The 25477-nt window shown below is 39.9% G+C and overlaps 1 protein-coding gene across 2 annotated transcripts; it reads right to left on the minus strand.

The window, feature by feature from the left end:
* Window positions 1-72: 72 nt before the first annotated feature.
* C1D (C1D nuclear receptor corepressor) lies at window positions 73-15915 on the minus strand. Of its 2 annotated transcripts, none has more exons than XM_072857381.1 (5): window positions 15761-15915; window positions 6537-6683; window positions 5122-5188; window positions 4578-4633; window positions 73-997 (listed from the first exon to the last, which is right to left on the minus strand). In XM_072857381.1, exons 2-5 carry the CDS (start codon window positions 6681-6683, stop codon window positions 899-901), a joined length of 369 nt encoding a protein of 122 aa, XP_072713482.1. In that variant the 5' UTR covers window positions 15761-15915; the 3' UTR covers window positions 73-898. The 2 variants fall into 2 exon arrangements, with proteins under 2 accessions (XP_072713482.1, XP_072713481.1); XM_072857380.1 differs by lacking the exon at window positions 73-997 and adding an exon at window positions 1124-1681 and having other exon boundaries at window positions 15761-15914.
* Window positions 15916-25477: the final 9562 nt, after the last annotated feature.

The raw sequence follows: 25477 nt of genomic DNA on the forward strand, positions 1-25477 counted from the left end.
TGTAGATTTGAGGCAGCAAAGTTAGGTACCTACATGAACATATATACAATTTGAAGGAATTGCTATTTATTCAAAGAGTTTATCATAAACAAAAATATGTAAATTCATACCAGTCACTCAAAAAGTTTCTAGAGATGTGCAACAATTATTCGCGCTTAATAAACTTGTCAATGTATTGAACTTTTACTTTCAAAGATATATTTTTAGATAGTCAATGACAAGAGAACCTTCATTTTAGCACCTAATTCAATTTAGTCCATTTTCTGCATTGCATGATGCAGTACAGCTCTAAGGGGAGTAACCATCCACTGTACATCATTCAGCTTGCAGTACTACAGGTATTCTGGATTTATTGGTTCTTATCATTTAGTCTTTCACACTAACAATATTTCCTAACCAGTTTTGTAGACTGCTACCCCAACTGCATTTTGGTGAACTAAATTGTTTATTTTTCCTTCATAAGTAGTTAGATTACTGCCAACTGTTAAACAGCTTTTGGGATGATAATTGAGTTTTGCTTTGCAGTGTATTGAAAAATGAACTAGTGAGGTTCCTCTGAAGAAACTAACACACAACCTCTTCTAAATGACTAAGCTTCACATTTTTAGGAAAACAAATAGAATATTTGCAAAACAGAGCAGTAGTTTTTACTGCACCAGAGAATGCTTTCCCTGATGAAGATCTGAGAAATCACAACGGATGACCACACTCCTGCCACCTCAGAGCACACTTCTCTCTGTCAGTGTCAGCAGTAAGGGATGAGCACTGAGGTCAAAATTCCAATCAAGTACCTGCGTGTGCTGTTTCCTAATAGCAGTACCCAGCCTGCTCCTTTTTTCAGGCCCTACAAATTGTCCTTTGGGGCTATCTATTTTTTCCATTGACTAGACACAGTGGCTTAGAGTGGAATCCAGGCTGTTTGCTTGTGGCCCTTGAAGCTCGGCTTTCTCAGAGGCAACAGAAGTAAGGGAATATGGCATACGTTCAAGTTCAGAAGCTGAAAAGGAAACAGTTTAACACAGTGAATAAACCTTATACAACACTAAAAATACAGCATTTCACACAATGATGTAATGAGAAAGTAAACATGGCTCTTGCATAAAGACCACAGACTGGATAGCATTGTTTGAGACTTTTTAATATTCAGGAGATCAAGTCCATATAAAAAAGTGTCAATCATTCAGCAGCTTTTAAAAAAAAAAAACCAACACGGAATTCTTGGGCATTATGAGCAAAACATCACTAGTATCTATTACCATCAAGTGTATGTCAGGTCACTATTATTTGAATAATATTGCTTCTCTCGCATCAAATGGCACTTTCAGATACACATATAATGTGATTACCTCAGTGACAAGTGTTCTGGACAAAACACAATCCTGTAAAATTCTTATGTATAACAAGATGTTGCTATACAGCACCTCTGCAAGATGCATACAGTATGCAAAACAAATTTTGAAATAAGGTCTAGGTGTCTTGAATTTATATAAGGGGAAACAAAAATTTAGTCCATCTTTCTCTTTTTTCCTTTAGCAGGAGTTTTGAAGGTATGTTCATTTTCAGCGTTTGGTTCCCAGAGTGCATTTCTTACAAATCTAGAAGCAGCTCCTTTATCGAGTTTGGATGCCTTTTTCTTGTCTGCTATTTCCTTGACCTTGTTCATGTATGTTCTTATTCTCTCCTGCGGGGGGGGGGTGAAAGGAAAAGTATATTTCACACCATTCTCCCAAGATTGCTGCTAAAATAAAATCAATGAGTAGAAGCTCTCCACACTGTACATTTCTATAATACCTAGAAAAATAGCATCATTTAAATATATATACACCAGGCTCTTTGCAAACTTGAGGCTTCCCCTTTAGCAGATTTTCCATCACAGGTACCTATCATACCAATATTTGCATGACATCCACTGTCATACGAACATGAAGTCCTACAGAGATGAAGACTCTGTATCTAATTTACAGTGAGATGAGAATTGTTCTTGCAAGTGAAGTTAGAAAACAAAATACTGAACTCAATTTGGAGTTTAGCCTACATAAAGATGGCAAAATAATATTTAGCTATTTGACATATTGATAGATGAATTATACTGTCTGACTACTATCTAGGAAAAAAAAGGGAAAAAAAAGAAAATTGAGCATGTCCAAGCAAAGCCAAAAAGCATCTTACAAAAAATCAAAGGTGTTACAAGCATTACACATGCAACTACATAGAAGTCTTGCAGTTAAGATCCTGAAATGGTCAAGGAGGTTTATCAGTGAACCTATTTAAGGCAGCCTGATGAATTTCCAGCTGTACCAGAGGTTCCTTTTATGACCATAAATAACAAAAATGCCTGTTTCCACTGCCATTCTGTAAAGCAAGGGGATACTTTCTTGCCATCTTAGCCTACCCTAGTCATTTGGTGTCTAGAGCTTTTTTTTTTTTTTGAACAAAGCATGGCTTGGATTCAGCCCCACCTAAGTATACCCTCCCAGCTTAATCTCATTTATGTGTCTACTCACCCTCATCTACTTCTGCAATCAATAAAGAAAATTACTTTGAGAGGGTAACTAAACCCCTCTAAGATGGGAAGCACCCTCTGTTAAGTGCGTGCTTCTCACTGACTAGAGAGGACACTTACAGTAATTGTGCAAAATAAATAAAAGCTTGGTTGGTAGATTTCATGTCTACATATTTAGCCTAATATGGCCTTCAACTCTAGGGCCTTTAGGTGTTACTGTAATACAAACAACAATAACATATATATACAGTGCTCTACCTCATACCCGAATGATAAATGTGGATTAACAGAACATTTATGGATACTGCTAACTAAATAAGTGTTGATATAATGTAACCCACGCATTTCTCACACAGCCATTGACAGCTTTTTGAATCTGGAACAAAAGTTACGAGACCTACACTACTGAACTGATTTTTCAATTCTTCAGTGACCAATCTATAAGCAACTGATTTGTCAAAAAGTTGGCCACTCTTTCCATATCAAAAACATAGCTTTAATGAGGAGAGCTTTACAGGGTCTGAAATCATGATAGACTATAATATTTCTTTGGTGACTGAGATGGCTAATGAGAACAGATGGCAAACCTACATGTATCAACATGGGGAAAAGGAGCTGACAAATGTCAACGTGACAAAAGAAATGAACTCTTGATAGCTTGAATGTGAGTTTTATTAATACAGTTTGAATCCCCGTGTATTCCCTGTATGTACACAAGAGCAGCAATTCTAAAAACAATTGTGATAGTCTTTTTTTATTCCCTTTCCATATGAATAAGAACATGACAATGCTCTTAGAAGGAAGGAATGTGCATTCATTCACCTTGATACTTGTAAAAGTATCAAGAGATACTTGTAAAAGTACACTTGTAAAAGCAAAGAGAACTGGATAAGAATCTAGCCTATGATAATTCACTCGTTCTTCAGGGTTAAAACAACTGGCAATTGTGAAGTAAAATACCAGCATAAACCATCCACAGCAGAAGAGATAAAATTTATTTTTTAGTATCACTAAATTAACACAATATTCAGACACTATATAATATAGGATGAACAAGAAACTGACTGAAAGCTCATGAAATATTAACTGATCCATTTTTTAATATGATACAGTCTAGACTACTGAAAACCTCACAAAATTAAAAATAGAAGTATTCTTATTATTCAGGCTAGCTTTCCACATTTTTCAGTCCTATCTTCCATTCCGCTGGTTATGTAAGGATTACATTTAAGCTAAGTACTTTACGATTGCCCAGATTTAATATTTTCATTTATACATGAATTAAAATAGGTAGCTGTAAGTTTTGATTTCTATTTTGTCTTCAGGCTAAATGATTTGATTTTTTAAGTCAGCAGAATTTTCAAGATAGCCGGCCTTCTATACTGTAGTCAGGCATCTAAATGGAATATAAAGACAAACCTAAAAGATTTATTATAGGTTGTAAATATGTCACTAATGCAGAATTACTGGACAATACACATACAACTGGTGCCAAAAAAGCTTTTAGCTTTGTTGCTGAACTGGATTCTTTACTGCTGAGAAAATGAATTAATGGAAGACTTGGAAGGGGGAGGGGAGCTCTTTCCCGTCTTTGCTAGTAAATCACCCACACTATAGAGTCATACAAAAGTAAGAAAAGGCAGCCTCAGAGATTAACATGATTCCAAGTATTTATAAGAAAAAAAAAATGCCGTACTGGAAGTTATAAATTATTATCAGACATGTAACATTTTTCCATTTAACAGATATAAGTGAAAAGCTGCTCTATTCAGAATCCAATTCTCAAACAAAGGTGGAGAAAAGAAAAGATAAGATGACACCATTCATCATCTTGTTCTTTTCTAATTTCAGCAGACTCTACAACTTTGCTTTAAACAGTACTGTTTGGAACTAAACATATGACTTTCTTAATTTAGAGAGCCCAGCAGGGCATATGAACAGTTACATAACACCATGTAGCGTATGCGTGCTATTATGGCAACATATCAATTTTAAACGTAGATATAAGCTTTTTTTACTTCTATATTAATTAACTGTCCTGGGCCAGTTAGATATTGCAGTGCAAGAATCTTACCAGTTCTTGTTTCACTGGATGTTCCTTTGGATTGATTCCCTGAGTAGCCAAGTATACTACAAAAAAAAAAAAAAAATTTTTTTTTTAAACTGAAGGCTGTCATGACTGAGGACCCAATCAATCAGTCACATAGGAAAACTGTAGTTTCCACATAAACCATTAATAAGAATTGGAGTTAACTGTGTTGTTAAGTATCTGACAAACTATTATCATCAAATATTGCCGCTAAAAAAAAAAAAAAAAACAGAACCCAAAAAACCAAAACGGTTAAACTTTCTGTCCGTAAAAGGACAGAAAAGGTTGCCACAAAAAACCAGAAAGAAACATCCTCATGCATGTACAAAGTCATCTTTGGTAAATACCAGTTTTTGATTTGGAGTTTCAACATCATTTATCCTACGGATGGCAATAATTTGGGTCCTCAGGGTAATTACAAGTTTCTAATTATTTAGCTATGAAATATGATTTTTAATGTTTGCAGCTGTCTAGAAGGTGTTCAAATGGCAATCATAAATACTACTTTTTCCTCCTACCACATACTTACCCCAGAACATTGAATTTAATGTGTACACTGAAACCAAATCCATCTTTGCTTGCTCAAGAGGCTCTAACTAGAATTAAAAAAAACACAAACATTTGCACATTTTTAAGCAGATATGCACAGATTTTAGTAATATGCACATTTTATAATTGTGAGTGTATTCATAAAAAAATACACACTGAATGAGCACATTTTTGCACCACAAGTTCACTGACACCATGTCTATGCCTATTTCTGTGCCACCACAGAACCATTCTCTCCTCTGCAAGTATTCATGTCATTTTCCCAGTCTGATGTTAAATGCCACAGTCCCACATGGCCAAAAGCACAAAAATCTCTTGACACGAAGCTCTTGGACTACTGTTCCCATAGTCAGAAATAATTCCCTATTTTTCCACAGAAACTTAATTCAAAATAATTGTTGCTATCAGTGGAAGAAAAGAAAAAGTCTTAAGATTGCTGAAGCTCCAATGTGAATATAGTATGCTACAGACAATCAATGAACGTTAACACTACCCATGGTAGACTGTTCAACGCATGCTGGAATACTTAGGGCTGTAAAGCAAAGGAGGAATAAAGGTAATGAGGGGTTTTTTTTCCTTGACTGTCAAAGTCAATTTATTATTTTAGTCCTATAGGATTTCCAGAAACTCCGATAACATCATTGTACAGCTCACTAGTTCTAACATGGATACTGTCAAAAGATTGGTGTTGTCAAGACTGTTTTCTTCATAATTTATTTGTGTTAGAAATCCTCAGAGGATAAAGAAGTTCCCTCATGTGCTGGCTTTACTTGCCCTAAAGGAAGAAATTACATGTTAGGCTTTTAATGTTAAAAGATAGAGAGGCTTGTATGAAGTCTTCAGGCAGTACCTTGCCCTGTCTTTATGCCCTGAAAAAACCCCACATTTTACAGATTTGTGCTTATAACATAGCTAGAGGAGACAGCTCAGTTTTTCAAGCACCAGGTTCTGCAAGTCTAGACTTCTAGAATCAGATAAATTCTCACTGCTGTCAATTCACCTTTACATCCTTCTGGGTATACCAAGTTCCATTAAGTTTGTTGTGAAAAGGTCTCAGACAAAAATGTGAATGACCTCTCCGTTATGAAAGAGCACTCAGCATGCGCTTTAAGGAAGGCCAGGAATAAGCTAGAATGTCCTCTACCTAAATGACTCCCCAGTAGGATCATCACTTTTCAGCTTGGAAGAGCATATATTTCATTGTTTAGTTTGTAAGACCATCTGGATATCTTAGAAATGTAAGAATTTCCAATATTAGGTATCAAGGGTAGGAAGTGTCATATTTATTATTTCTCTGTGCAGTGGCTAGCGTAACAGACCTTTTTTATTGCAGTTTGGGTTCCCAGGTATTCTTGTATTAATAACAAAAAGGTTGTAAAAGGGAAAATTATTTACCTTTTGGAGAAGCTCACTCCTGGAAACTGACATCATTGTCTTCAGCATCTCATCTACAGAACCAAGAGATTTTTCAAACGCTGCAAGATAATCATGAATTTCAGTGGGGTATTCTTCCATATTAATATCATCTTCTGACATTTCCATCTGGAAAGAGGAAACAAAACTAATAATCCTTTTCATTAAGTCCCTACAGAGTCAAAAAGACTGTATTTTACATTGTTTAATCAATGAAAGCATTAGCATTCATTCATTAAACATTATAAGAAATGCCTACTTCTGAAGAGTTCTAGCAGGTAATGTCAATAGTGACATAGTTAAAGGTCCTATAATTTCAGGGATATCTCCTAACTGCTGTGCAAAATGGCATGAAGGAGCATTACAAACAACATGACTGTAGTACCTATTCTTGTAACAGTCCCAAACCAGTATTTTGCTTTTATGGTCTGTGATAGAAAGGAATTATTTGCTTGTTTAAAAGAAGTGCTCTATAAATCACAGTATATAAAGAGCTACACCAAGCAACAGGCAGGACACTAAAAAAACAAAACAAAAAAACCAAAGCAAAACAAAACAAAAACGGGGCTATGGCTTCAGCCTGTCTTAGGAACAGACATTACTTCAGCTTTAAACCAGTTATGCAGCACAAGTTATGTCAGGGTCAGTTACATCTTCCAACGCTAGACATAGGAGTCGGTCCAAGAAATTCTTCTTGTGAACCCTGTATCCAGTTTTCTGAATTCTCTATGGGGTATTATAATCTGCAATATAACAAAGCTGAGTTGATTTGGGGATTTCAGAATACTCTGGAAATCTTGTAGATGCATCTATGGACAGCAACTGTGAGATAAGCAAAGATGTGAAAAATCCCAAAGCACTCCTTTTTTGATCCCGGCATTCATGGTAACATGGCATGGCTACTGCCAAGCCATCTGGCTGCTGGCTTACAATCAGTATCTTTAATTCCTCTCAAATCATAAATCACATATTCTCTTGGGGAGTTAATGTTACTTAAAGCTATGTTACTTTCTACAACTTCTACTGATTGAGCAACAATTTTTTGAACGTTATAAGGAAAGAGAGGAAGAAATATACAATTTTCCTGCCCATTTGGTGAGCTGCATCAAGAACAGTGGGAGCACCTGGATCACTGCAGTCCTTCCTACTTAGGATCAGTGTGATAATCCCACTACCCAGGCACTGAGTACAGAGGGCAGGAACATAGTCAGAGAAACTGCACTTTGAAAATTTGATCTATGAACACCAAGCCACACAGCCAGTGCAAACAGCAAGGAAACAGCAAACAGCTGTCACATCACTGGAGTTTGTTTTAGATAAAGATTTGATCTTTCCCTTTTCCTGGCAAGAGCGTGGTATGTGTGAGAGAGATTTCTTTTTATTTATATTGTCTCTTGGAGGTCAAACAGGAGGAAGATTGAGAGGAAAAACAGCGTGGAGCTACTCAAGCTTGTCTGCAACTCCAGTTTTAACCGCACCAGCGTGATTCCAGAAATATGATCAGCCAGTTAGCAAGCCCAGTTCCACTGCTATTTGCACAGTTTAGAATTATAATCCTGCTCAGCTGCATGACTTTTCATCCTGGTCAGAGCTGTTTTTCAGATGGAGTACAGAATCACAATGCTAACCATGACATGCTGAAGGTCCCCTCCCTACCCCAGCATGTAACTCACACATGTAAATACTGTTTTCAGTCAGCTGCAGCAGACCTAAGCATGGAAGCTGAGCTGGAGCTGCAAGATGGTGCCCACAGAAAGGCAAAATACCAATACAATTATTTCTGCCATTTACAATAGTATCGTTTGTGTTTTGTTCTGTCCTGGCCACCTGCATTATAGTCACCCTTGTTAGGTTGATTAAAAGAGTCCAGAAACACTGTTTGTTGTTAACTTTTAGTCATATAATACAGCACAAAAAATACTCAAAGCTACAGAAGAAACTAGATTTTCCTAGCTGTTAATACAGTTAAGCCTGGTTAGAAGGTATCTGTCAGTACACATTTACACATACAGGGAGAGATGTGTAATCCAATTCAACAATCATCTACAGAGCTTACCATCACTACAATACTTACTCTACTATGGTCTTAATTTGATGGACATAAATGAACATACCAATAAATTCTAACTTTTCTCTCTCTCTTTATCAGGGCATCTAGCACCAGCAGGGGAAAAAAAAAACAACACACCAACAAACTCCTGTGGCAGGAATGTGTTACCAATCAAAACTAACTCGAGCTATTTTAGAGCAGTTGCTAGGATAAACAGTCACTAGGGCATATATGATATTCTTTCCAATATCCCAAGGTAGACCTAAAGAATAAGACAAAGAATAGGAAGATAGAAGGAAAGATAACAGATACAGTCCAAAATGTATTTTTCTACAATTGCTGTCTCATGAACCAGAAAGAATTAAGTTCACCCTTGTATCACGAAGTATTTACTTAACATTGTCAATTAGCAAGGAAAGGGAAAAAAATGCATCAGCCTTCAGTGGAACAAGGCTGCACATTAGCCCATGTACAGTACCCTTCATTGATAAGTCTGCTCCTTCTGCCCAGGGAGGGGGAAGAATTTTTTGAACTTGTGTTTTCTGTTCATTTCAACAGGAACTAGAAAGTTCCTACTCCTGCTGCGTAGGGACCTCTCTCTTTTCATTAGACTGTTGTTTCAGCATTACTAATCTCTAAGAAGGATATGTTACAGTGTTGGCATACGCCAACAGCAAGGCAGCGTTCAACAGCCTAAAATAGTTTTGATAACGTTAAATCAACAAGAGAAAACTTACACTACATTAGAAAACGTGTATACCGGAAACCCCACAAATTTTTTTCTGCCAAAATCAACACACAGACTGCACAATCACACCTGCAGCATGACAAGGCCAAGGATGGGAGGAACTAAGACCACATCAGTGATTCTCTAAACATACCTAAAGGCTATACTGCCCTCAATAGTTATGTTTCAGTTATTAAACCACAAACAAAGTTTTTACAAGTGTTTCTCTATATATTTTGAACAAGCAGAAATTTAAGGCAGTTCCTGAAGTCGATGTTTACTACACAGGTTTCCTCTGTTGGATTTGCTGACTTTCAACCAAATTTTATTTGGCACAGAGATTCCGCTTAAAAAAACTAAGGACCATACAAATATTCAGATAAGAGAAGTTATGAAAATACTTGCTGGGTAAGTATGTGAATAATGGGAAAGTCTAATGGAAATAAGGATAGGACAGCATTTTCATTATCAAGTAATAACACTTACGATGCAGAACACAATCTATGGTTGTATGCATGATGATAATACTTTATAAGATCTTTAATTTTGAGAATGCAAAGCAAAGTTCAAAACCCATGAACATAAAATAGAAGAGAAAAGGCCTACTTTGATTAAGGACACTGAGGCAAACAAAGTGTGATGAAAAACGTGGTATAACTTCATAACATCATTCTACCAGAAACAACTTTCCCTTTTAACCCTAAGCTCAAAAACTGCCGTGTAGTTTTTGGGAAAACAGCATAAAATAAAAAAATATTTGAGGAAAAAAAGGACTTTAAATCACAAGAGTAAACCATTTTCATGAGAAAACTTATTCATTGCATTTAAGTCTGATCAAAAATTGTCTTATGAGTTTTCACAGGTGGAAAATTTCTGAATATTCTGAAATTTCTGAAAAATTCTAAATAAATTCTCATTTATTCAGAAACATCACCACATTTATGTAAACTTCTGCTTAGAAAACAAGTAACACCTTGTTTTCTCTCCAGTCAACATAGTAAAAATCAGAGCAAGTAATACACTCAACCTGCAAAAAGGAAAGGGAGGGAAGTATCAGACCTTATGAACGACAGAAAAGACACAAATATGAAAAGGAGAAAGCAAGAGAAAACACATCATCTGCAGACTGTACAAAAAAGACTAAACGGGTGACAATGAGAAGCAGTTTGCCATTGTGCTAATGTGGTTATTGATCTAAGATCCAACTGAGTAAATTCTGTATTAAGGAAGTTTAAATAAAAACAAACAAAATACAGATGATTGTGCACCGTACAACTAGCAAAATCATCCATCTTCACATTTATCTTTCAGGAGAATGAAGAGAAGAACTCTGCAGACTCCTTTCAAGAAAAGCACACCCATGACTGGCATACAAAGGTAAGAAAAGGAAAAAGGGAAACTGCAGACAATTTGCAGGTGGCTTTTATGAATAATCTTTGAATATATCTGGTGTTTTAACACAAGCCTTGGAAAGTAATAGCCAGCTTGCTTAAAAAGCAAAACCAAACCTCCCTCCCTGCCCACCCCCACAGCAAAACTATCTGTAATACTGGAAGATACAAATTCTAATTAGGGCTCTATGAGAGATTTTGCTGAAGATGCATGGTGAAAGTAATGGAAGCTACACGCATATATCAACGTGGCAGTAGGAAACCCCAAAAGACAGAATTAAAAAATGCTCAGTGTCATGCATATGGTTTTCATCTGGAATTAAAACTGGCAAGTTCAGGATAAAAATGGTGTATTTCAAATATTTTGTAACATGCAAACAGAAGACACAAAAGTAATTTATCATCCTTCATTCTGCTTAATATTGCAACTCACTTAACACTTCATGTTAATTCTTAACCTATTTCTTAAGCACTAGAAGGCCTCGTCTTCATACTGAGCTCAGATCTTTTATTTTTTCAGATTGTTCATCTAACAAAAACCAGATAGACTTTCCTCCTTTTCATGGATATTTACAGATTATATAAAGAAAACCAAAACACACCCAAAACTGTTTAGTCAGGGCATATAAAAATGCTCTCAAATTCAAAACAAATGCATTAGCAACATCAATATGACAAAACATCTCTGTCAGGTCCTAAAAACTGACACTGTCCTCCCTCTCGTGAGTTCTGACTCACAACCTGCAGTGAATGTAGCTGATGTGCAAGCACAGCAGAGATGTCCCTTCTGCTCTAACACTGTAGTTCACTGCTGTGGCTATGGGATAACAGAGTAACAAAGAACAAGCATCTTAAATTTAAAGCTACCAGAGATCGTGACTAAGTTATTTGATCACAAACCTCTTTTGGGAAAAGAAATCCACTTTATTCCATGTTTACAAAGCTCTAAGTATGATAGGCTCTAATCTGTGACAGAGCTTCCTCAGCATTATTGCTGCATAATAAATAATTAGTTGCCTGCTAGTCATTGCTGTGTCCACAGATCTGTTTTTTCTACTAATGCCTTTCAAGCCAGCTTGGGGCAGCTGGAGAGCACATCTAGTACAATTAGACAGAATGCTCTTGCAACGCCAACTCACAATCTTGTTTGCAAGAAAGATTTCCATTGCAAAAGTAATTATGCCTACCATGAAATACCAAGTATGCACCAATGGGCTTATCTTGATCCCCTTAAAAATATCCCAACTCAAGCCACAGTAGTTATCCAATACACTCTTTGCACTATATTACAAATGGGCAGCAGCCAAGCAATCATTTTTAACCCTGCCTTCAAAGCTAGGCTCCAGTCAGCATCCCAGCATACACAGAAGAACCCTACAGAACAGCTCACAGCCATCAGGCTCTTGCTGATGCCACTGAGATAAAGGCTCTTCAGCCTCAGAGGATTTGCAAAGTTTATTCTGATCTGTCTTAAAAGATTGTTAAAATTTAAAGGGAGGGGGTAGTATTTTTAAGGCTCACTTACCTGTTTTCTCATGTGATATTCCCCATGGGCTGAAGCATATCTCAGGTTGGCTCAAACAACCCATATTCACTGCAGCCCCATCTATATCCACACAAACCAACTTTGCTGTAAATTTTCAACTCGATCTGCATGACTCGTAAAACATTTTTATTCTCTGTAATCAGCTGTCCTGGGTTCCACATCTTTGATGACATAGTCATTTCCTCTTCTGAACAAATCCAATATACCTTGGCTCTTGTTCAACTGCAACCTATCAGTACACCCTTCAGTAAGTACAATGATAAAAACAGCTTTCTTTAGGTATGTCCAGAACACTTCTTAGTGAGATGTTTTCATAAAAGCTCTCACACTCAGACTATGCTACCACAGCTCAGTTCGAGACTGGGGTTTTAAAGTGATGTTAAATTTGTACGTCTAAACCGGTCTTTAAAACATATACTTTTGGTTGCACTGAACCTAGCAAGAACTTCTTGTACAGCAAAATAGTCTCCTTGCATAAAACAGTTTACACATCATGGATGAAACTCAGTATGTCTGTATTCCGGTGGGGGTTTTTTCGTGACAGCAATCAATACTGAATACTTCTGTCCTACCAAATTTGCAGCAAACAGGAAATAACCTGCCTCCAGTCTACAGCTCCTGTATGCTCTAAACCATGGAGTTTACTACCTCTTCTAAAATTTGCTGCCACTCTCCACTGGTATCAGCACCACGAATATCCAGAATAAAGCCAAGGAGTTTTTTAATCCTTTTAAACTGCTGGCCTCCTTTGTTTCCCTTAGCCACTATTTCCACAATGTGTGAAAAAGTACTTCCTTTTATCAGAATTCAATTTCCTGTATTTGCACTTCATGCAGTACCTTTCTCTACTGTTTAGAACAGCAACCTCAATCTATTTTTGGCTGTTCATTACTTGACTGTGCCAACAAGACTCTATTTAACTATTAGAAGCATATTTACCCATTTTTTTCGTTGAACATAACGCGGTAACTGTGGGATTTTGTATTTTAAGCATCAATCTTATTCATGCAGGAGAAAAACAGTGAAAATCTTTTCTACCTATCCCCTAAATAGAATTTAACAGCTGATAATCTGAAAAAAAGGAGACCAACTACTATGAGCAAAAAAAAGGGATGCACAAAATCACAGAAGTGAAGAAGTAATAGGGAAAACTCAGCTGGGGACATGGAGTTTTCACAGGGATTGAAATAGATGAAATAAAACATTGTAGGATGGAGAACAGAGATGCACTCTGGCCTGGCACAGGAAGAAAGGGCACGGCAGTAACCACAGCCTGACACGGAAGGGAGAACAAAGAACCAGAAGAATAGAAGACGACGGGAAAAAGGAACCTGAGCAATTTCCCAGCACAGAAAAATTGAGCTTATATAGAACAGCATGCCTGGGGAACACTACCAGCAGAATGCTCATAGCAAGCCTGCATGAAGAATGGAGAAAAGCAAATAGTTGTAGTGAACAACGAGAGCTCAGACAAAGGTAATAAAGTCTGTAACCCCAAAGCTTTCACAGTCTGTTATGAGATCCCTTTGGCATAATCTTGAAAGTTAACAATATCAAACTTCACTCTCATTGTTACCCCTTGGTCAATCCCCTTTGGTTCTTCTTTCTGTGCTGCCTTTTCCAGCTCTGGTTCTGCAACATCTACCTGGATTTGTGGTGACCAGTACCATTCCAGTGCACTGTTTGTTTATTTATTTAAAGGAATTGATGTTTGTCTCAGTTCACCATTCCTTTCCGTATACTTCCTACAATTTTCTACTGCTGACACTAAAAAGAAGCAAACAATCTTTACTAAATGCTGGCAGTTCATATGAAAAGCAGACCAACTGTGCACAGATGAAGAATTGATTCTAGAAATCTTAAACCACTTCAAAGAGAAATGTGCTTATCAGAAAGGTTTGTGTGATTTCTGCACCACATTTCTGATAGGAAGCCTAAGAATTCTAACAAGAACTTTCAAGTTTCTCATGTTCTGGGGTATAGCCTTCTGTTAAGTACTTTCTGATTTCTTTAGCAAGGGTCATACTGCCACAGGATTAGCAATATCCAAGTATTTCAGATTGGAAGTGTTCTTTTATATTTTTAAAACCAAGAAATGTGCCAGACACCTTTCAATTTTGATTTATCTTACAATCAAGTCTTTCCATTTTTGTCTCAAAGATGAGATCTTCTAATTAGCATAATCTAAAGTTTAATTTGCAAGTCAAAGTCCCTTATTAAGTTGCTAGCAGCAACTAACCTTGCAGTCAGAAAGCTGTGACAAAGCGTAAGGAAAGGAACATCTTCACCTTTGCAGCAATATGAGAGAACTGTAACGGGATCTACTTTATTACAAGTACTTGAGCTTAGTAATTTGAAGTATCACTTGCTTTTCTGTTAAGGGAAAAGAGCGCTGCTGAACTATTTTAACCATGGCCTGTACACGCAAGCTGTATCTTCTCTTTGAAGAACACACTCTTCTTACAACAACTACCAAGTCTTCAAGGCTGCTCGAGTTGCAACACTATTTTACTGACTTTTAATAGGAATGTAACCATTTACTGCCTACAGTGCAACCTCCCTAGGTACCACCATCCTCAAGGCATGACACCAGCTGAAAGCCTATAATCCATACTCTCTTTCTCATGGGTAATTAAACAAGTCATGCATTCAACTGTGTTTATGCTCACTAACAGAATCGGTACTGCACACAACTGGACCCTCAGTTCTGGGAAGTTACAGAGGAGTGTCCACGCATTTGGGGCTGTGACAACGGAACAGCTTGGACTGTTTAACATTGACTTACAGCTCCCCTGGAAGCCAACCACACGCAGGTTGCTTGATCACATGCATACCAGGGGAAGTAGATATGCGTGCTAACCGAGGCTTTCCGAACAGTTTATAACCAAAGTTTCCTGTTCTAACACCTCTTTGTGAAAGATGGAACACATTACCGATCTTTTAGAGACATGGTGTAATGGGATTTGGGCACCTGAGCCGAATTCCCGAACGCACTCGGTCACACGGTTTCCTAAAGGAGCCGGAGGTACCCTTGAAGGCCCACACAGGGCTGCTGCTCGCAGCACACCGCCGCGCTTTGACGCTAACTTTTTGCCAACCTCACCTCCGCGTCTCTTCTCAACAGACTGAAAACCTACGGGGTCGAGATAACCCGCTTGTGAACAGCCATCAGAGGCCCTGACGCCCGACAACGCGCTTCCCTCTTTTCAGACGCCTCTGAAAAACCCTACAGCCACACGAAGCCACCCGGTTGCATGAACAGCAACTCCGACCGCAACGACGGACCTGAACGGCCCGGGCCCGGGCCCGCCACCGCCCCAGCCCCAGCCCCAGCCCCAGCCCGCCCGCTGCGCGAGACCCCGAGCCGTACCACCCAGCGGGCGGGGAACGGGGGGAAGCGGGCGGCCCATCTCGGGGAGAGGGGATGGGAATGCCTATGCAGCCCCACGCGCGGGGTGAGGACAAGGGCGAGGCGGGAGGAGCCGCTCTTACCTCCGGGCAGGCGGCCTGGCCTCCCGCGCCGCGCGTGGGGCGGGGGAGAGCGACGAGGGGGTGGGGCCTCCTCCGGCGCGCAGCGGTGACGTCAGTGCCAGGGCTGTGGGGCCCCGTCGCCACAGGCGTGTCCGCCGTGGGGCGGCTCCGAGCAGCGTGGGGGTGCGTGCCGCGTCCCGGCAGGTAACCGCTTCTCGTACGCTCACACGCCCCTCCCCGTACTGTGGGTGCTCACCGCGTGTAGCCGGAATGCCGGTGACGTGCCAGTTACAGTGATGACAGCGGTTTCCGTCAGTAACAAAAAGAATGGGGCCGCTCTTTTAGGGCAGAAAACATCCTTTTCAGCAGCCGGCAGGTTTAGGTGGAGGAGGTGAACAGCCGGCATGTCTCCGGCTGTTCCCAAACACTTCCAGTTGCTTCCTGGAAAAAGGGAGGCACAAACTGGTTCTAGAGATGGTCCCTTAATGCCAGACGTCCCTTGTTGACACGGAGGCATGCCAGGGGGAGGGCATCAGTTCCTGACTGAGGATGCACATCTTCACCTCATCCTCGAATGGGTGTTTCTAATAGCATCATTGGTTGTAATTTCCACTGTGTTTCTCCTCAAGATTTCGGCAAATAAATCTGGGTTCAAACTGCAGCGGATTAATATTTGTCCACTGCAAGAGCTGGCTGACTGGAAGATTGTACAAACACATCTGTGGCTCCCAAAGATAAGATCCGCATTTTACAGATTTACATTCTGATAAATAATAAAACAGAAGTCAGCATCCACATCAAAAGTATTGGCATTACTAGCCAAAGACCTCTTTCGCCTCCTTTCCGTTCACAATCTCATCTGAAGCTGATTGTAACTACAGTCTGCAGCCTATCCCCTCCAAGGGGATAAGATAGGATCACTGGAATCCTTCAGTGTGGTTGAAGAGGGCCTGTTCTCAACTATAGGTTATGCAGAAGTGTATGTGGCCAATTAAGTCGTGACTGATTGCCTGAAGGGAATGTGCTGAGCCAGCTTACTCAGCATCAGCGTTTCTCAAGGAAGGGAAAAACAGGTCCAGTTTGAAGAAGGATGAGGTCAAGGCTGGGAAAAGTGCAAGAGTGTATTCGTAGGGGGAACAGGACTAGAAGTTTGGGGCCTTATCTAGCTTCAGTGCACTTCTCTGTGCCTTCAATGCAATTTAAAATATTGCAAAAGTGAGCTTCCTCTTAATAGGCTGGTTTACATCTAAGTGCTATACTCTGTTTATTCTAATTAAATCAGTATGCACTGCAAATGAGAGCCTTTCTCCCTACCCCCAGTTGGAAACATATCTAAAGATCTTCAGGTAGAGCAGTTACTTGTTTACATCTTGTCATCTCCTTTTCCTCCAGGAGATTTAGAGGTTTAGGTTTTCGGTTTCAACCAAAAATGTCTGAAAAAGCAATATAATTATATATGGTTTTTAATAACAGAGTATTTATGAAAGCAGCAAACACAGGGATTCTTTAAGAGCCTTTCAGTTTTATGTGGGACACACATAAGGATAGTAGAACCACTGGGGTAGGGAATGGTATCCCTGCTGTCTGATAATATTTTAGTTTAATAATGTTTCATTGAATTTTCATAACCATTTCTTATTTTCAAAAAATACAGTCTTAATTATTTTATCTTGTTCATTTTTACTAGTGCAACTACAGAATTATGCATTGTAGGTAACAGGGAACTTAGGAGGGTTTTTTTTATAAAATTCAGAAATGCAACAGTCTGAAGGGTAGCAGAGAAATAGGAAGACCTGAACTCCTAAATAAAGTAAAATTTTGCACTTCCAATGTGCCAGGTGTCTGCAAGGACCTTGGAACACTTGACGTATGTTTAGTTCATTCTTACCTCAGTATTCACATGTCACAGGTTGGGAAATACAGAGAGAGAAGTTGATTCATAGACTAATTGATTTACCAAACGTTAGGTAGGAAGTTTCTGCCAGAGTCTTCTTTCCTAAACCAAATATTTTGTTTCAATTACAAGATCAAAGGAAAATGCAACACATGAACAATGTTCAGATTCAACCAACTCTGTTTGTAGAAGATTGTAACCGCATATAGCATTAATGCAGTACAGGTTGGACTCAAGAGTATTTCATGATCATACAGTGTGGCTCTTTGTCTCCTCCTAGTGGTTTACATTTGTTATAGATTTGCTACTGACTCCAAACTACTACAGATTTATAATTTTGTTCAGTTAACTGAAGTCCCTATACTGAGTGCCATAGGTCTTGGAATTTCTTGAGGCAGTTCACTCAGCGGATTACTAGGTATATAAGCATTTGTTTTCTGCTTGAAATGGCTGTGTTGCTTGTTTGGTTTTCAAGAGCAGAGAGTGAGGAGTTAAGGGTTTACATTTATCCCAGCCAAAATCTGATTGAGATACAGCTCATATAAATTCAATTGGTTTATGCTGGTGCCACTCTGAAAATATATTATGATTTTATACATGGATATCTCTACAAAAATCTATCCAAAAAAAGCTATACTGCCATCTGGTACTTAATGGAAGCCATTTCATTTGAGAGGCCTATGAATGATTATTGATTTTTTCTCTATTGTTCCCAAAACAACAGAAAACAATCCTGAATATTTTCTCCAAAGTAGTCAAAACGACAGACATCTTTAACATAATTAATCCTTTATTATGATGTATCTCGTTCATTGTACATACTATATATCGACTCCTGCGGAGTCAATGTTCTTTGCAGAGCAGACACAGAGGCCAAATCCTGTAGCCTTGACCTCACTGGAAACATTATGCTTACAGCCTGGGTCATGCAAAGCACCACAGCCTGACGTACAGACCAGCTGTGACAACTCCAACTCACAGAAACAATGCCACTGAAAACGCTTTTGGAGATCCTCATGTAGAAGACAAGCTAAATAAAAAAAAATATAACCTAGATTCTTCTGCTGTGAATCAGGTGGGAATACAAAGAAGGATGCTAGAAGCTGCTTGTAACAAAAGGGTGAATGAATCATTGGCAGAATAAAAATACAGATGCTAAAATCAGACCAAAAGCAAAAAGTGGTTGTAACATCTACAGTCATCCTAAGGGAGAAAAGGAAGCAATAGAATTGCTTTGTCTGCAAGTCCAGCTTCTTCTGACACTAAACACTCTTTTTGACCTTTTAATGTGAGTCTTAATGAGAGCTGCAGAGATACTTCATTAAATAATTCAACCTTTCTAAGTAGATACTTTTATCAGGTGTCCACCACAAGCCCTTTCGATCAATTACTAGAAAGCCAGTACATCCAAACACAGAGAACCTTCCCTTTTATTCTGTCAGTCTCTGTTTTAAACCTCTAGAGATTCAGCAACCATGCTGAAAATGCTAAACCAATGCAGGCTTAAATGAGAATAAGTCAGTGAGAATACAGCTACGCTACGTTAAAACTAAACTGACAAATTTTGTGTTACCTCTGGTCAGCCTATAACTTGGGTTTAAAAAGTGTTGGTCTAAACTTGTGCAACATCACATTTTAAATTATTTCAAGAGTTAGTCTGCACCTGGGTAACCTGAGCTGCAGACCATTTCATGACAGTTCCTGATCTGGCATGTTTAAAGTCGAGTTATGGCCAAAGTAATTAAAAAGCAGAGTATGAGAGGGTACCTTTTAAAATCCCAGGTCAGAGCAAGCAGACCAGTTTGGGAGATGTTAGTATCTGTAGTTCACTTGTGTCTGAAGGGCCTCAGCCACATTGGGCATTTCTGGGATAGGCATTTTGTGATTATGAGGCCTGTTTCTTTGCAATGTAATATCTAATGAATTTGCAATGTGCTGTGTGGGCAGACCAGCAAGTTACCAGAAGAGGGTGTAGCAGGAGTAAGCTGAAGCATGAACATCCATCTGCACACCAGTACCTGCCTGCCTATGTGCACTTGCCACTCAGTGGAAGAGGGGCAAATACCTGATGTTTCCTCTAGCATATCAGAAGACAAATACTTGCAAAAGGACAGTTACAGGCAGCTGCCTGGCTGAATGGCATGTTTATGGTAACTTATGTCTCTGCCTGTGTTCTACAGAGACCAGATATATGCAGGGAGCAGGGAGGCAGGGCAGGAATAGAGAGTTTACAGTGATTTATTGCAAGGCAGATGGTGAGTCCAGGAAGAGAGCCCAAGATATCTGGCTGTCAGGTTTGTGCCCCAGCCACTAGATAGGGTAAGAAGGGGAATAGAGTCTTGAGGCTAACCCACAGGGATTTCTCACATCTTCAGGAACTAAAAAAACTGTAGCAGTGGCACTTAGGACAGTGGAAAAGAAGTGTAACCTCCAAAATTTTCCATGTTGTGATACAGTTTGCTGGACTTGGGGACAGCGTATGTGGCAGCCTAAGCCCAGGTGAACTTAGACTCACCTTTCAGTTAAAATGCTCTGGAAATGTCTTTTTTTCTGTGCTCAAATTAAATTAGAATGACTTAAAACCTACTAAACACAGACTCTTTTCCTTTCTGAAAACATAGCATTTCTAATCAAAATACAGATGTAAAAGTACATGGAAAGAAGGAAACTGAGCTTGATGTAGCTTTGTTTTAGGGAGGAAAAATAATATAATTCAATAAGACTAGCTTAAACCCTCTGATTAAAGGTTTTTTAACATAACAGATAAGGAGGATGAGATCTACACTGAGATAAAGATAGTACAGATCAAAAGAGCTTGTGTTCCTGCCAACTAGATTAAATGACAGGATGTGATGAAGTGCTGGGTACCATATCTGGTTACTTAACATCCAAAGCTTTATTCGCTGAATGTAGATATATCTATTAGGTTATATATGTTTATATATGGAAACTGTAGAAATAAATTGAAAGCAATCTACCATGTGTAGAGTATTTGTTCTGATATTGTTATAAGATTGCATTTCTTCCAATTAGTATGTAAAGCTGTAATTTTTTATAGCTGCCTCTCTCACTAAGATTGTGGAAGTAAATTGTATTAGAAATTGAGGTTTATTTCTAAATGCATTAGCGATCCACCATTCTCACTTATTCACCATTCACAGATTCTGTGCATAAATTCAATAGAACCATATATTTCATACTCCAACTTAATTTTAGCAGGAAGCCTAGGACAACTTTAGGAGTAAATTAAACTTAGGACCCAAATTGCAGTTGTCATTTAAAAGGGTTTTTTTATAATTATTTATCTGTACATGGCCCCTGAGGAGGCAGGATACAGGACTGGAAGGCTCTTTGGTCTAACCCAGTGTGGCTGCTCTTATGTTTTTCACACACTCTGCAACAGCAGGATGTGGGAGGAAGGGAATGTGAATGTCAGGAAGGAAAAACACTGCCGGATATGAAGATGCCACAGGCCTGTGCCACTGTGCACTTCTGCAAGGCAGCAGGAAGGGTCTGCTCCCCACATCTGCTGAACAGGCCACAAAGTCCTGCCCAGTTGAGCTACACCAGAAACACGAAGGAGAGATTCTGTCATCTCTGCAGGAAGATTGGTGATTCAGAAAATGAAAGGTTTAGCATGGGATGCAACTGAACTGAACAGATTTAATTAGCTGCACCTACCTTTTATTGTTATTTTTCATTGTTGCTGCAGCGCTGCCTAGAAACCTAAGCCTCATGGTGCTCCAAGCTGGAAATACTCCTAAGAAGATAGTCTCCATCTCAGAAATCTTAAACAATAAGCAAAAGACAAGAGATGAAGAGAGCAGGAGGAAAAAACCTTTAGTACACAGAGGACATCGCTAGTGTTGGATTATTTCTGGCAGACAGATGCAGGATGGGCTGGAGCAACATCCCAGCATAATCAGAGCCAGAAGCAGCTACAACTGCAGTAAGAAGAGGTGCACGGTTCCATTATGCTCTGTGACACAGGGAAGGGGGCAAGAGGGTGCAGCTCCCTTAGCCCTCCCAGCAAATCCACAAATAAGAACAACTTAAGGCTTTGCACCACATGTAGTCATTCACATCTGTGCAAAGTCAGGATAAAGTAGCATTTCTGTGCTGATGGAAATGTTCGCACAAAAAATCAGGTCCTCAATATTTTATGAAATACAAATATTGCCAGTGGTGGGTTTTAATGTAAGCAGCCTCCACCTGTGAGAGAAGGAACTGGAAGCAGCTGGGACTTCGAGACTTAACCAGTAATTTACTTCAAAGAAAGAGTAGTTTTAACTGCAAGACTGTAACAGTCAAACAGTGGGCAACTGATACAATGCAATCTGGTAAACAGGCTGAGCTACTACTTCTGAATCACCACCGCACAAAAAGGTCCCATCAGGTCTCAATCGCTATGCAGTTCTGTGGGCCTTACGGCCATTCTGCAACCCACATGTCCTCTGGCTTCAGAGAATGTCTTAAATGTTTAATAACCTTAAAATCCCAAGCAACCTAGGAGAGCTTGCCTGTGCCTGTTTTATTTATGTTGCTGATGGGCTTTTCATAGTGACGAAAAACAGCTTCACTGTGCCATGCTTAAGAAGGTCAGGGTGTAATGTTCTGATCAGGAAATACCCTGAAAGGCTGGCAACCTTGGCTGGCCTCTTGCACATTAACAAGAGAGGAAGAAGCCATTGGTCTGGGAAGGGAACCCCAGTCTGTGCATTCTGCACAGGCTGATTTTACTGCCAAGCTCAACAGAGGAGGGAACTTTTACAGGTGCCTCCACGTGGTTCTGCAGCTCAGCTCTCTCTGCACATCCCCAGACATGAAGATTTACTAACATTGTGGAGGGAGGGAGTACAGGCAGGAGGGAAGGAAATCTCTTGGAAGTAGAGAAAACTGGAGCAGACACATCTGTCCCAGAGGCTGTAGCTGTACTACTAAGCTAAACAGCAACAGGCTTGTTCTCTGGCTCAGACACCAACTGGCATAGCTTGTGACCGTACTGCTAAATTGAGCTGGTCTCCAAAGCAAGGCTGCCACACACAGGCTGCCTATTGGGAACAGCTCCTGCTTAGTCCTGAATCATGCCAGCAAATTATTGAGACGGTTGCTAGTTGGCCCAGATCAACTAGTTAAGAGTGTAACACAGAATATTACAGGGAAGAGATATTCTGCTCGGATCCCCTTTGCTACAGGGTCCTGCAAAACTTCTCTGCCTCTTCACTGGCAATTGCTTCATTGGTGGCTGAGGAGGAAGAGGAAGGCCAGAGCACAGGGCAGCTACTCACTGCCCTTGAGACCCTAGATACTCTTGCAGCCATCAGGCAACACTGACCCACTTCCAGTATCCTCTGTGGACAATGCTCTGCGACTGCAAGGGGAAGCTGTGCGGCGAGAAGCAGGTCCTCCCAGAAAGGCCAGCAAGGAATGAAAACCTTTTACGGCCAAGGCTAGAACTGGCCACATCACCAAGTCACCAAATATCCCTGGCCCAGTTCACAAAAATCCCGTCTGGTCTTTCCTCTGGGCTGAACCTGCACTGCCACAGGCAGTCCCATAGCCATACTTTACACAAAATGATTCAGCTCTCAGCTCCTGCCTGAGTTAACAGCTGCCATTGCCTAAAGTGCTGGGAGTTGTTTGCTACTGCAAAATATCTTGCATGCACAAAGGCTTTAAATACACTCTAGACATACAGACTGTGATCTGGAGATTCTTTGAGGAGTAGGCAGTTGTTCTGTTCAGCGTGCCTACTACTGAAAATACAGCAGTAACAGCATCAGGAGCAAGAAAATGCAGGCTTAACTGAAAAAAAAAAGTAGCAAATCAACATCTTTTCTGGCAGTTTGTCGATACCAACTTTACAGTTAGACAACTTTATTACAGTGATGAATATGCAGGCCACAAAAGTAGCTTCTTACTTATAAATCAGTCAGCTTAGCCAAACAATCCCTATTTGCTGTCAAATATATTGGATGGCAATAATTTAGGGAAGACGAACTGAACTGTATTGGCAAGCTGTATCTGAAGTTATCCCTGGAGGACAGATGTCTTTTTTCCATGCAATTCCCTGTCTTCCTTCTGTGCACCAATTCCGTGATGTCCCTAACAGCATCAGCGGTTGTGAAGGGGCAAGGGCACATGCACTGCCAAATGTTAGTATATGTTGTGCACCTCACAGGTTTGCCATTTATTCCTTGCTTCAAGTCTGCCCTTCAGAGTTACAGTTGCTATCTTGGATGGCACAAGCAATACATAATTATAAACTAATACAATTCACACATGAGCTGTTCTGACTTCATTGGGTAAATTCTCAAATGCTGGCATGCTACTTAACTTTTTCCTCAGTCCTTTCTTCTGTCATGGCTCTTTTGTTGCCGATTCTGGTTTTTAATACCTTCTATATCACAGCTGAACTTTGGAAAAATCAGAGATAATAGGTGATATTTCACCCACCTTGACAGTGCACTGTATTGTAGCTTCCCATACAGAGTTATAACTTGTCTTACTTTGCTTAAAATTCAATCCAAGTCATGGCTAAGCTGTAAGTAACTTTTTATATTTGTGATGAACACTATATACTGTAGGCCAAATATGGACTACCTGCACAGAAACCTTGGAGGGCTGTAATGTCCAAGGACCTCTACAAATTGTGAAAGCCAAGTAACTATCTTGATGTGAAAGAAAAAGCCCTGATTTGTAGTAGCTAGGGATTTGGGCAACAACTGTTAAAAAACCCCCAAACAACTGTGTAACACGTACCTATATTCTGGCTGCAGTCATGCCCATAAACAGATTTTTCTCTTCCATGAGTGTGCAGGGATGGTTTGCACAGGAAACAAGCGATAGCTGCCAAGCAGATATGCTTGTTAAATGTGGTCACTTGCGGTAGAGGCATCAAACTCGGTAGCACATTCCATTCCCTGGCCCTGGGCAAGGCAGGGGTTTTCCAGAGTGCTCCTTGGTGCTGTGTCAGAGAGGATTTGGCCCTGTGCATTTCACCTCTGATGCATTATGATTTTATTTAGAACACACGTCAGTTCTTCAGCCTCCAGGCTGCAGAGGCAAGGTGCCAGTCTTCAGCAAGAGGAGGAAGGACTATAAATAGAGCAGGCTAGGCTGCCACAGGCAGCTTTTGGTCGGCTGGAGTTTCTTGTTTAGCCTGGGAGAAGCAGAAATCCAACCTGCTGGGGAGATACAGCATAGTACAGGTACTAGCAACAGCTCTTCTCTCCAGCCAGTAACTATCTTTCATTTTTTAGCTACACAGATACAGCCACTTACCTTTCCTGAACAAGGACAGCACTACCGTTCGTCTACGCTCCCCTCCAGCTCTTAGCTTTTTGCAAACTCTTGCTATGCAAACCGTCATGTATTTTCATTAAACCAGCTGCTCATGAGGGAAATGCATTCCTTCATTTTCAAAACAACAAATAAAATGAATCCCAAAATTAAGTACCCAGAGGTAACACACATTACGTCTTTTGGAGGCCCCTGAAACTTTAAGAAGTGTTGTTTATTAGCTCTTGCTCTAACTTATATCATCACCATGTAGGCTCACTAGGAGCTCTCCCTGGAGTTGTTTGTATAAGGAAGGGACATTTTTGCTGCAGGCCAAGTACGTAATAAAAATACCACCAAGAGCCCAGTCCTGCACTCAGAGTTCTTTGTTTTCCCTCACAGGTACCTATACTGAGAGCTTTTTCTTCCCTTACTCTGTGCTTGACTCAGAATTACTATTAAAGAGAGAAACCATATTTCCACAAACTTCCACTGCCTAGCATACCTTTCAGTGAGTATATTTTATTTACATCCCAAAGCTAATGGAGCCCATCTCTGAACAG

The sequence above is a fragment of the Ciconia boyciana genome, chromosome 3 (assembly GCF_034638445.1).
Source record: "Ciconia boyciana chromosome 3, ASM3463844v1, whole genome shotgun sequence".
Taxonomy (NCBI): domain Eukaryota; kingdom Metazoa; phylum Chordata; class Aves; order Ciconiiformes; family Ciconiidae; genus Ciconia; species Ciconia boyciana.

What these genes read in the sequence shown, in the direction of transcription:
- C1D (XM_072857380.1), bottom strand. Translation starts at nt 6,683, where the DNA reads ATGGAAATGTCAGAAGATGATATTAATATGGAAGAATACCCCACTGAA. An exon ending in GGAGTGAGCTTCTCCAAAAG is followed by an intron (nt 5,189 to 6,536) that starts GTAAATAATTTT and finishes TTTTAATTCTAG; the next exon opens with TTAGAGCCTCTTGAGCAAGC. An exon ending in ATCCAGTGAAACAAGAACTG is followed by an intron (nt 1,682 to 4,577) that starts GTAAGATTCTTG and finishes CCCCCCCCGCAG; the next exon opens with GAGAGAATAAGAACATACAT.